General features: G+C 44.3%; 1 protein-coding gene, 2 long non-coding RNA genes and 2 pseudogenes across 3 annotated transcripts; 1 reads left to right on the top strand and 4 right to left on the bottom strand.

Annotated features, from left to right (window-relative positions):
• Positions 1-60: 60 nt before the first annotated feature.
• LOC112937948 (uncharacterized) lies at positions 61-386 on the bottom strand. The gene is made up of 2 exons (XR_003240897.2): positions 246-386; positions 61-140 (listed from the first exon to the last, which is right to left on the bottom strand). It is a non-coding gene; the product is annotated as an uncharacterized lncRNA (long non-coding RNA).
• A 900-nt stretch (positions 387-1,286) lies between these two features.
• Positions 1,287-2,796, top strand: LOC136355413 (uncharacterized; annotated as a pseudogene).
• Positions 2,797-5,608: 2,812 nt separating this feature from the next.
• LOC136351224 (D-amino-acid transaminase, chloroplastic-like) lies at positions 5,609-6,719 on the bottom strand (annotated as a pseudogene).
• Positions 6,720-8,708: 1,989 nt separating this feature from the next.
• On the bottom strand, positions 8,709-10,571 carry LOC107279974 (uncharacterized). The gene is made up of 3 exons (XR_010739663.1): positions 10,435-10,571; positions 9,411-9,526; positions 8,709-8,827 (listed from the first exon to the last, which is right to left on the bottom strand). It is a non-coding gene; the product is annotated as an uncharacterized lncRNA (long non-coding RNA).
• LOC136355415 (uncharacterized) lies at positions 9,594-10,751 on the bottom strand. The gene is made up of 2 exons (XM_066307978.1): positions 10,615-10,751; positions 9,594-10,494 (listed from the first exon to the last, which is right to left on the bottom strand). Exon 2 carries the CDS (start codon positions 10,415-10,417, stop codon positions 9,734-9,736), a length of 684 nt encoding a protein of 227 aa, XP_066164075.1. The 5' UTR covers positions 10,418-10,494; positions 10,615-10,751; the 3' UTR covers positions 9,594-9,733.
• Between the last annotated feature and the right edge of the window lie 1,669 nt (positions 10,752-12,420).

Raw genomic sequence — 12,420 nt, 5'->3', positions numbered from 1 at the left:
GGATTCTAGTAATTGTTTCTAATAATACATGTTTTATTATTTATTTCAGTAGGAGACAGGTATGCGAACCGAAGTTGGACCGGATCTCATGTCCTCAAGAATGAAGTTGAAAAGCGTTTGAGCAATTGGGCCTTCTCTGCCTGTGTTAAGAACAAGGAAATAAATCAGCATGCAGTTTGCAGTAAGCCATGGAAGGGCTAAAAGCCATCCAATTTTCTGCTGCAGAGTGAAAAATGGTACTCTACCAAATAAGGACAACTAGCTGACTTTCTGTCACGGCATCGTCACCTTCTGTTCCTGATCAGACAAGCGATGAAGCTTCTTCGTCACACCAAGATGGGCTCGGAAAGTCGCGTCGTGAACAGCGGCCCAATCCGGCCTATCATGGGAGTGAGTGGACCCAGTAGTGACTGACTGGGCCACATGTAAGGGAGAGAGATCCAATGGCACATTGCTATATAAGGATCGGCAGAGAAGAGATGTGAATTGAACGATGTAAAAACAGAATTCCCCATCTAATTCAATTCTTCTCTGTTCTATCTCTGCTTCTCTGAGTTCTTCCTTTTCCCTTCCAATTTCTTCCAAAATCCTATTGAATCCTCCATTGTTGCAGCGCGAAGCTAGGGTGCCGTGACAAATTGGTATCAGAGCTTGTTAATCCTGGAGAAGCCATGCTATATCTCTCGTTTGCAGCTTCAAGTGGAGGCTATGGAGAAGCAAAATATTGATTTTGGCAAGGTGCTGGGTGAGATTCAGGAGTCATTGGTGTCGCTGCATCGAGCTCAAGGTGATACGCAGGCCGCCATCATCAAGCTGGATCAAGGCGTGAGTGCTTGGAGACCACAAGTGGAGGCGGCTGTGCAGGATCTGCATGAAGAAGTTGGCGACCTTCGTCAGCAGGTGGATCTCCTGAACAAGGTGAAGCAAGCTCCACCGGCGGCGTCTTCCCCTCGGGTCCCGTTGACGGGCGAGGAAAGGAAGGCCCCATTGCTGCCAACGCCGACGGCTACCTCGCCTGCAGCTGTGGCGGAGGGCGCGGAGAAATGGGCCAATGGCCACCGTCTTCATCAAAATTTCCGGGGAAAGGCATCGGGTGTAGTTACTACCCTGATCCATTCTCTGGGCAAGGGTACGTCTGATTCCAATCGAATTCCCTTTTGATCCTTGGAGAATTTCGATTTTGATGGGGGGTGAGTGATTTGGATCAGGGGAATCGGCAGTACAATCACAGAGTACCTAAACTCGATTTCCCTAAGTTTGACGGATCAGACCCGCAAGATTGGCGCATGAGATGTGAGCATTACTTTGATGTGAACAACACTTATCCAGGGCTATGGGTGTGGGTTTCCACCATCTATTTCATGGGTAGAGCTGCTTCCTGGCTTAGATCATCGAGGGCTCATGTTCGGTTTCCAGTTTGGGAGGATTTCTGTGTAGCAGTAGCTAACAAATTCGATAGGGATCAACATGATGAATTGATTAGGCAAATGGATACAATTAGGCAGATAGGGACTGTGTGGGAGTTTTATGAGAAATTTGATGAGTTGATGAATCACCTGTTAGCTTATGATCCAGCAGTGAGTATGAGATATCTGATCCATAGGTTCACTGAGGGTTTAAGATAGGATATTCACAATGCTGTTCTTCTGCAACGACCTCGAGATCTAGAAACTGCTCTTGCTATTGCTACTTTACAGGAAGAAGCGGCGGAGTCGTCGGGTGGACAATCAACTCGTGAACCAAAGAAATTTGATGGCCATCTGAACAATAAGCCTTCAATGAAAGGGGCTTGGCCACTACCTCAACCCCCAGGTTGAACAGTTGGGAGTAATCGCACTGAAGACCGTCTGGGTACTGAGCCCCATCGCTCGACTTCTTCTCCGTCAGACAAGATTTCAGCTCTCAAGGTACAATGGCGTGCACAAGGACTTTGTTATATCTGTGCTGAAAAATGGTCTCCTACTCATAAATGCTCTACTTCAGTGCAACTGCATGCAGTTCAAGAGCTTTTCAGTATTCTACAAGAGGCTGATATTACTCTCGAAGATGAGTCATAGTGTCGGCCGATGGTGCATTGATGGCAATATCTCTTCAAGCAGTTTTGGGTTCTGAAACTGATGGCACCATGCGAATGGTGGGTCAAATTTAGGGGCTGGAGGTTCTCATCTTGGTAGATTCTGGCAGTTCTGTGAGTTTTCTGAATTCCACCATTGCTGACAGTTTAAGGAATGTTCAGAGGAAACCACAGCAAATTTCTGTCCAAGTGGCTAATGGAAATATCTTGCACTGTACTTCTGCCATTACTGATTGTCAATGGAGCACTCAGGGGTATGTGTTTAATACAACTCTCAGGGTTCTTTCTCTTAACAGTTATGACTTGATTTTGGGCATGGATTGGTTGACGGCGCATAGTCCCATGACAGTGAACTGGGCCACCAAACAGCTTACTGTCTCACTGAAAGGCCAATTTATTTTGTTGCAAGGAATTAATTCTCAGACTTCTCAGTGTAACTTACTGCTTGGTCGTCAAATGAAACAGCTGCAAGCTAAGCAAGCCGTGGCTCATCTTGTTCAGTTATGTGTCTCACATAGCAAACCAGAACAGGAGTTTATTCCGGACAGTGTACAGCAGGTGCTTCAGGACTTCTCTGGTATCTTTGATGAACCATCTGGTTTGCCTCCTTCGCGATCATTTGATCATACCATTCCTTAGCTGCCTGGGGCTCAACCTGTTAGTGTGCGACCCTACCGTTATACCCCTGCCCAAAAAGATGAGATAGAGTCACAAGTTACTGAGATGTTGAATAAGGGAATCATTCAGCCTAGTGCAAGCCCATTCTCTTCCCCAGTGCTGCTCATTAAGAAAAAGGATGGCACGTGGCGGTTTTGTGTGGATTACCGTCATTTGAATGCAATTACGGTCAAGAGTAAGTATCCCCCTTCCTACTATTGATGAATTGCTTGATGAGTTATCGGGTGCACAGTGGTTTACCAAGCTTGATCTTCGATCGGGTTATCATCAAATACGGATGAATTCTGCCGATGAGCATAAGACTGCCTTCCGTACTCACCATGGCCACTTTGAATTCTGTGTCATTCCCTTTGGTCTTACCATTGCTTCGGCCACTTTTCAAGGGGTGATGAACAACATTTTATCCTCACTCTTGCGGCGTTGTGTTTTGGTTTTCGTCGACGATAATCTGATCTATAGCCGTATGTTGGAGGAACATGTTAATCATTTGAGGGTTGTTTTTCAGATTCTCACTAGGCATCAGCTCAAAGTTAAGAAAATTAAATGCTCATTTGCACAGCAGGTTATCATATCTGGGTCATGTCATTAGTCCAAATGGAGTGGCCACTAATGAGGAGAAAATTCAAGCAGTGCAAATGTGGCCTACACCTACCTCTGTCAAGGAGTTACGTAGTTTTTTGGGTTTGGTGGGATATTATTGGAAATTTGTTCGCCATTTCGGTATTCTCAGTAAGCCGCTTACTAATATGTTGTGCAAGGGTCAGATTTTCATCTAGACTTCGGTGGCTGAAGAATCCTTTCAAGCTCTCAAACAAGTTCTGATTTCTGCTCCTGTTTTGGCAATGCCTAACTTTGCTCTTCCTTTCACGGTTGAGACCGACGCCTCAGATAAAGGAATCAGGGCTGTTCTGCTGCAAAATGATCATCCAATTGCCTTTTTGAGTCGTGCTTTGGGTCCTCACCATCAAGGATTATCTACTTACGAAAAGGAGAGCTTAGCTATTATGCTTGCCGTAGAGCATTGGCGCCCATACCTTCAACATGCAGAGTTTTGCATTCGTACTGACCACCGTAGTCTATCATTCCTGTCTGACCAGCGTTTGTCAACTCCTTGGCAACAGAAGGCAGTCACTAAGCTTCTTGGGTTGTGTTATCGCATTGTGTACAAGAAGGGTACTGAGAATGGGACGGCTGACGCATTGTCTCATGTTTCTGATTCTTCCCTGGTCACGTTGTCTGCTTTGTCAGTGTGCATTCCAGAATGGATGCAGGAAATCATTGATGGTTATCAACTGGTTCCGGATGCTTGCAGTAATGTTCAGGCTCTTTGTATCAATAATGCTGCACTTCCTCAGTTTACTTTGAAGAATGGAATTTTATATTTTCAAGACCGCATTTGGATTGGTCAGAACAGCTCTGTTCAGCAGAAGATCTTAGCTAACCTCCATACAGCAGCCATTGGTGGCCATTCTGGTATTCAGGTGACCTATCAACGCATCAAGCAGCTCTTTGCATGGCCTGGATTGCGTGCAGATGTGGTCCGATTTGTGCAAAGTTGTGACATCTGTCAGCGCGCCAAATCAGAACATGTTCGGTATCCGGGGTTTTTACAACCATTGCCAGTCCCTGATCAGTATTGGCAAGTGGTTTCTTTGGATTTCATCGAAGGCCTTCCTCGTTCCGCGTCATTCAATTGCATCTTAGTTGTGGTTGACAAGTTCTCTAAGTATGCACACTTTGTGGCCTTGGCACATCCTTTCACAGCTCTTGAGGTGGCTGAATCTTATGTGCAAAATATACATCGACTGCATGGTTTACCTCAAGTTATCATCTCTGATCGGGATCGCATTTTCACTAGCACATTGTGGACAACTCTTTTTCGATTGGAAGGTTCCCAATTAAAGATGAGTTATCACCTTCAGACGGATGGACAAACCGAGCGAGTCAATCAGTGTTTGGAGACGTTTTTGCGTTGCTTTGTGCATGCTTGCCCTTCCAAATGCAGCCGCTGGCTGGCCCTCGCTGAGTACTGGTATAATACCTCCTTTCACTCTTCATTGGGTACCACACCTTTTGAGGTTCTTTATGGCCACAAACCGCGATACTTTGGTTTGACGGCCGCTGCTGCTTGTCCAACTTCAGATCTTGCTACTTGGCTAACAGAGCGTGACCATATGTTGTCTTTGATTCGGGAGCATTTGCAGCGGGCTCAACTCCGCATGAAGTCCCAGGCTGATGCTAAGCGTTCTGAAAGAGAGTTTGCTGTGAGAGATTGGGTGTATATGAAGCTGCTGCCCTTTGTCCAGCAATCGGTTGACTCGCACTAATCGCAAGCTTTCTTTCCGGTTCTATGGTCTATTTCAGGTGCTTGCGCACGTCAGCCTGGTGGCTTATCGTCTGGCGCTTCCAGCTTAATTCATCCTGTGGTGCACGTTTCTCAACTCAAGAAAGCATTGGCTCCTACTGAAAAAGTTCAATCTCACTTGCCAGTTTTCCTTGCTGATCAAGATACTTCACCAACTCCTCTCCGCATTTTGGATCGGCGCTTCATTCGCAAGGGAGCCAAAATGGTGGAGTTTGTTCAGGTTGCTTGGTCTGGACCAGATGTTCAGGTGATCACCTAGGAGAATGCTCAAGAATTACGTCATCGCTTTCCATTGGCTGAAGCTTGGGGACAAGCTTCGTCTCAACGGGGGGAGAATGTCACGGCATCGTCACCTTCTGTTCCTGATTAGACAAGCGATGAAGCTTCTTCGGCGCACCAAGATGGGCTCAGAAAGTCGCGTCGTGAACGGCGGCCCAATCCGGCCTATCACGGGAGTGAGTGGACCTAATAGTGACTGACTGGGCCACATGTAAGGGAGAGAGATCCAATGGCACATTGCTATATAAGGATCCGCAGAGAAGAGATGTGAATTGAACGATGTAAAAACAGAATTCCCCATCTAATTCAATTCTTCTCTGTTCTATCTCTGCTTCTCTGAGTTCTTCCTTTTCCCTTCCAATTTCTTCCAAAATCCTCTCGAATACTCCATTGTTGCGGCGCGAAGCTAGGGTGCCGTGACACTTTCAGGGGTAAAATTATTTTTACCTGAGCCAATTATCTGATCATCCCACAGAACAACAGATTTGACAAGAATACCACTACCAATGAGCATCATTTCTTCAGCAGCCTTCCCTTCCTGGACACTCACATTCCTTGAACTGGTTCCACTGAGCTTCCATCAGCCACTAGCTGCTCAGCAAGGGTCATCAGAACCCGTTTTGCCAAAGGATCTTGTCGAAACCGGGAATGAGGAGCTCCTTGCTTTGTGTCACAAAGCCAACATTCATGTTGAAATCCTCTGCGACAAAACCCTCATCATTCAACCATATGCCGGTAAATCCATCATTTTCTTCGCCTTCCACTTGGTGAGCGCATTTGGCAGGTAGTTTACACTTTTCATGACCGCAAACTGTGGAGATCTTATCGGTATCGATGATGTGATCACCTTGCAGCCTGCTGGTACTGGCAAGGATGGACTTTCAATGACAATAGAATAGAGGGCTGAGTTTGCACAACCAGCTGAAGATAGCTGGAAGTCTCCTGGTCCGACAGATAGCCAGTACCTGAGTGATCCTTTGGGTGCATTTTGATGCACTCACAGTTTGAATAAGTATGCTCCGAATTGTTGACCGATCAAAAGGTAATTTGATTTTAGCCATCAATGCAGATTTCAGGAAGCGGTCAAGATGCTGCTATAACTCATAGAGCTGCCTGCCAGTAATGTGCAAAAGTTAATACCGATGACAATGGTATCTGAATCAGGATTTCATGGAAAGCAAGTAAACAGAATGATATCTTCTTGTTCACTTACAAGTTTGCACACACTAAGAAAAAAATTACAAATTTGTTATAGATAGTCAGGTATCTGTTCTTCTTCTATTTTCATAATTGATGGAAAAAAAAACCCTGCATATTCCCCATAGGATTATCAAACTTGTAAGGGTAGAACAAAGTGCTGCATAAATAGAATTTACCAAAATTAGCATTTAAATATGAAGGAATAACAGTATTTTGTTTCACAACCTATAGAATCAGCGGTACAAGTACTCCAAAACAAAGCAGTATATAACTCTTTTGCAGGAATCGAGCAGCAAGGATGAAAAAGGTTTCAAAAGTTCCTAAAGCGGATAACTAATAGAAGCCTGATAAATGGTCTTGCAGTTAAAAAGAAAGCTATGAGTTTAAAAATCTCACTTAACAAAAGCCCAGCCCAGCCCTTACACCCTGATATCGGTTTAGTTTGGATTGTGGAGTTACATTTCTGATAATCAATAATTGAAATAGATGAGGATTGGAACTCTTGTATTCAGATGATCCCGAATCCATGAATTTTGATCACAAATATCTCTCTAAGTCGTTTCCTTGTTAATCTACAGCTGCTCTCTATTCGTAAAAAGTTCCTTTTTTTCTATCGAAGTCATATCAAGCAGTTAGAGTCAAACAATAGCTTACGTTTTCCTTTTTTTTTCTAGATGCCCCAGTGAAGAATGTCAATCACTTACCAGTACAGGTAAGCACTGAGCCTTCTGTATTTTATCACATATCCAAATCAAGAACATATTGAGGATATTGTAAGTTAATTGCAGGGCATAGTGGTGAACATTTCTATTGTAGTTGCATTAGTTCCACTGGATTGCATATTCCAGAAGGACATAGATGGAGATGTTTCTATAAAGTCCAAGAAGGCATGGGATCAGGGACTCAGTTTACAACAAAAACGCTCTCAGGATCAAAATCCAACAAACCCTGATAATAGATACACCCGTTAACATAGATCTCTTGAGTAACTCATAGCTTTGTAAACCCATTGGAGAAGATACAGAAGAACAGTACTTGCAGTGGTACGATGTCACGATACATGACAGCAGAACTTGCAACTGAGTTTTCTACTATTTCTTCAGTGGTAATCTTTTACTAGTACTAATTTTATATAAAGCCATTTATCATTCCCTACAATCCACTTGCCAAGACTCCCAAAAGGATTGTTTTCTATTACTCCCAAACGAATAGAAGCCTGATAAATGATCTTGCAGTTAAAAGAAAGCTTTGATAAGTGACATGAGCTTAAAAACATTGCTTAACAAAAGCCCTGCCCAAAAACCTCACTTAACAAAAGCCTAGCCCAGAGCATACACCCTGATATTGCTGCTTTAGTTTGGACACTGGAGTTACATTTCTGAAAATCAATTATTGAAATAGATGAGGATTGGAACTCTTATATTCAGATGATCCCAAATCCATGATTTTTGCCCTTATTTACCTACAGTAGCTCTATCTACATGGATGTGTTCTATCAAACTCAAAGAATAGCTACATCAAATCAATAGGTTTTTTTTTTCTAGCTGCCCTAGTGAAGAATGCTAATCACTTATTAATATATGTAACCTTCTATATTTTAACACATATCCAAATCAAGGATATATTGAGGATATTGTAAGTTAATTAGCTAGCTTTTCTTCAGTGGTGATCTTTTACTAGTACTTAATTCATATAAAGCAATTTATCATTCTCTACAATCCACTGGAGGCAACACTGCCTAAAGGATTGTTTTCTATCACTTCCAAGTTTTCTCCAGGATTTAGCATCAGAATTAGCCAAATAATGTTTTTTTGAAAAGAAATTAGCGAAATAATGTGGAATGCTAAATAATGTTCCACAGTGGATAGCACCAAGTTAATTCAGTGCAACACCAGATCAAAAGGTAATGTTCAGTAAGCTTTGCATGCTTTGGTTCTCCAACTAAACAGGGAGACATGACAAAATATTACAATCTTGTGAACTACAAATTGCAGTTTTTTTTTTACTAAAGAAACCGGCCTCACATTGAAACAGCCCGTCACTAAGGATCATCATCAGATTCAATCACTACAACAAACAGCCATGGAAGTTTATCAACACGAGCACATAGAACAATACCTTTCCGCACTAGGAGGTTCATCGTTAAAACTAAAGGTTTCAATTGATCCCTGAGCAGCAGCATCAGGAAAAATATCTACATTCCCCATCATTTCGTCTGCGTGGCAACTAGGCTGAACAACGAAAGAAGGAAAAACTTCAGATCGATCACTGGGAGTGGGACATTTCAGAATTGATGCATAACTTCAATACGCGGCTAAAGAAGAATTAATGACACTAATATCCACTTCTCCATCATCCTGAAACTAATTAATCGCTGGGAGTGGGACACTTCAGAATTGATGCAAAACTTCAATACACGGCTAAACAAGAATTCATAGCACTAATATCCATTTCTTATCATCCTGAAAGTAATCGCTGGAGGTGGGACACTTCAGAATTGATGCAAAACTTCAATACGCGGCTAAACAAGAATTCATGGCACTTATATTTAAATATAATATCCATTTCTTCGTCATTCTAAAACTACACGTCAAGTGCAAGCGTGCAACCTTTGGACTGAGAACTGATAGAATAAATGACCTCAGGGAGTCAAGAGTTCAGAAAAGAAAAACTGAAAAATCTTTTCAGCTCGAACCAACCAAAGGTAGGAGACGGCAGGCGAAGGAAACCGATAAGGTGATCAGCATGGGAACCCAAGTTCCGAATTTGACCAGAACCCAACGAGGAAGAGAGTGGATGTAACAATATACTGACCGATCCGATTGGAGCTTGCGGCGGCACCCTCCCCCACCCGCACCATGGAGATGGAGTGAGCCCGGCCAACGGCTGTGCTCCACGTGAAGGCCGGGGCATCAGGACACGCGGCAAAACTGCAGGAATGGATGGATCATAATACAAGTGTTTTTTTCCCTGTCTCAGCTCTCGTTAAACTATAAAAAGACAAGGAAGAACAAAAATTTTTATTTTTTATTTATTTTATTTTTTATTTATTATTATTATTATTATTATTATTATTATTATTATTATTATTATTATTATTATTATTATTATTATTATTTATTTAGCTGCTGCTGCTACTACTGGCTAAGGCACAGCAACGCTAGCCTACTAACTCGTACACGTTCCAACTGACGTAACCGTAGCACGAGGCCCGCCAAGAATATCAGCGCGACGCGCACGGCCACACCACCGCCACTGCTGCTCGTCCTCCTTCTGGGAGGACCGAAGGAGGGGATGGGGAGAGAGCTGGGATCCGGTGCAGCGCCGGCGAGGAAACTGGGTCCCGCGTACAGCATGTGCGGCCCCTCCTCCACCCACGGCACGCGCATGCCGGCGCACCACTTCTTCCCCCTCTTCACCTCCTCTTCTTCTACTTCTTCCCCCCTCGCCACCACCACCACCACCTTCTTCTTCTCCTCCTCATCATTCTTCTTCCCCAGCTCCGGCTCCGGCGACCCACCGCCATTCCTCTCCTCTTCCTCCCTCCTCTTCTTCTGGAGGTCCCACCGGGCATCGTCCGGCGAACCTCGGGTCCTCTTCCGGAGGTCCCACCTGTCATCGTCCGGCGACCCGCCGCCGACGCGACGCTGCCCAAAGTCCCACCCCTCCTTCTTCCTCAGGTCCGGCGACCTCACGCCCTCCTCCGCCGCTCTCTCCTTCTTCCTCGCGTCCCACCGGGCGTCATCCGGCGACCCACCGCCGACCCGCTCGTGCCCGAATCCCCACCCGCCACGCGCCCTCCCGACCACCAACGCCGCCATCACACACACACACTTACCTCTCTGGGCGCGCAGAGAAGCGGGAAGCGGAAGCTCGCGGAAGACAGACACCTGCAAACCTGCACAACAGACAAAGCAAACACGTTATAATATCCGAGGAGAACTTGTGTGAGCTGATCCACCTTTTAAATTCATAACTGCGTTCATAAACCGGCGAGGCGGTACTAATCAAATACTACATTCGCCGGCGGCGGATGTCGTCGGAGGTGCCGAGAGCACGGGCGCGGCGTGGAGACGGAGCGACACATATGGCCCCCGAGCGACCAGAGAAGGAGGAGAAAGGGCTTGGCGCCGCGCCGGCGCGGGCGACGGCTGATGTCAGGAAGGAGAAGCCTCGACCGGCGGCGAACTCCTCTCCTCTCTGTCTCCGGCGCCGTCTTCCTCGCCATCTGCCGCCTCCCTACCTTCATGAGCCTGGAACGGCGGCCACAAGCTTCGATGGCCTGGAGCTCGTGGCCACCCGATCCAGCGCCCAGCGGCGGCGGCGGAGGCGAGCGCCGGGGGAGAGAGGGGGACGAGCGGGCGAGCAACGCCGTCGTTCCGAGCGGCGACGGGGACGAGGGCTTTTTTTTTTTTTTTTTTTTTTTGGAGGTTAGTGGGATTAGGCTGGATGGGTGGATAGTTAAATAGAGAACAGCGATGTGTGTTTATATCGCTATCGCTTAAAATTGTGTGGCTGCATGTGAAAATTGTGCAAATTGCTCCTATTTTTTTTTTGGAAATATGGAACTGATGTTGTCTTTATAAAAAAAATACACTTGGATTTAAGAATACATCAAAAAAAACATTCACGGGACAAAAACAAATCTTTTCTGCTACAATCCCGACGAAGAGGGTTGAAGGCGAGGGGTCAGCGCGTACCCTAGCTAACCCTACCGCCACCCGCCACCATCATCTCATCTCGCCGTCTAGGCAACATAGGGCTCCACCCACCACCATCAGAGAGAGAAAAAGGGTAAGCGGCCTTCTCGGTGACTCGGTGTACACGGTAGGCTCTGGAATGTTCGCTGCCAAACGCCATAGAGAGATTGGTGTTTGCTAATTTTAATTCTTTAATGATAACCTTGTCCAAAACAACAAGTATTGTCAACCCGGAGGGAGTAGCAATGTACTATAGAATAACAGCCGAGAAAATATTCTCTCAACCTTTATATGTTTTATATCTTTAAAAATTTATATATAATCGCCCTATTCATGTTTTTGAAAACTTTCATATCACCGTACCAATATCACATATTCGCACCATTAAATTATTAGAGTAACATAAAACGAAATAAGTCATTAGCATATTAACTATAAAAAAAGTTTAGCAATTATTTATTTAAAAATTATATATAAAAAGTTCTAAAAACACATTGCTTAGCAATTCAATAAACGTGTAAAAGAATAAAGTAAAGCTGAGTAGAGAAGCTGATTTAAACGGTGCCTTAGTATTAGTCAATTTGTTGTGCATTGGCATTATTTGTCATACTTAAAATTAAATTCCGGTTTTGGCACATATCTACACTCCTATAAAAAGACGCTACTGCAACTTTTGTATTGTTTGGTTTGATATCTTACCAATTTTTGGTGTTCAAATTTTGTTAAGAGTGGTAAATTCTAGCAGAGTTAGATAAGGTTAAAATCATGTTAGTTTGTTGCCTTACCAAAATAAATTTGTTAAGGTTTATTACAGCAATTAAGTGAACAAGAACTACGTCTGTGTAGAAATGGTTACCAGCAAAGATTCTTCATTGCCATTTGAGCAACTTCATATTTTCTCCATAAGATGTTCAAGCGTAATGCACTGGTTTGAGGATTTCTCCAAGGCGTTAGACTAGAAATCGAAGCCAATGAAAGATGATTAAGCAGTAAGCGACAGAAGCGCATTTAACGTCAGATGATGACTGGTGCAAACTCTGATGAAGCCGAGCACCTAAACTTGCAACACCACTCAACATCAAAGCACAGAAGAAAATGAAAAATTTCATGAGCAACCAAACAGA

Source organism: Oryza sativa, chromosome 2 (assembly GCF_034140825.1).
Source record: "Oryza sativa Japonica Group chromosome 2, ASM3414082v1".
In the NCBI taxonomy this organism is placed as follows: Eukaryota; Viridiplantae; Streptophyta; class Magnoliopsida; order Poales; family Poaceae; genus Oryza; species Oryza sativa.
This window is presented reverse-complemented; position numbering and strand designations above follow the sequence as displayed.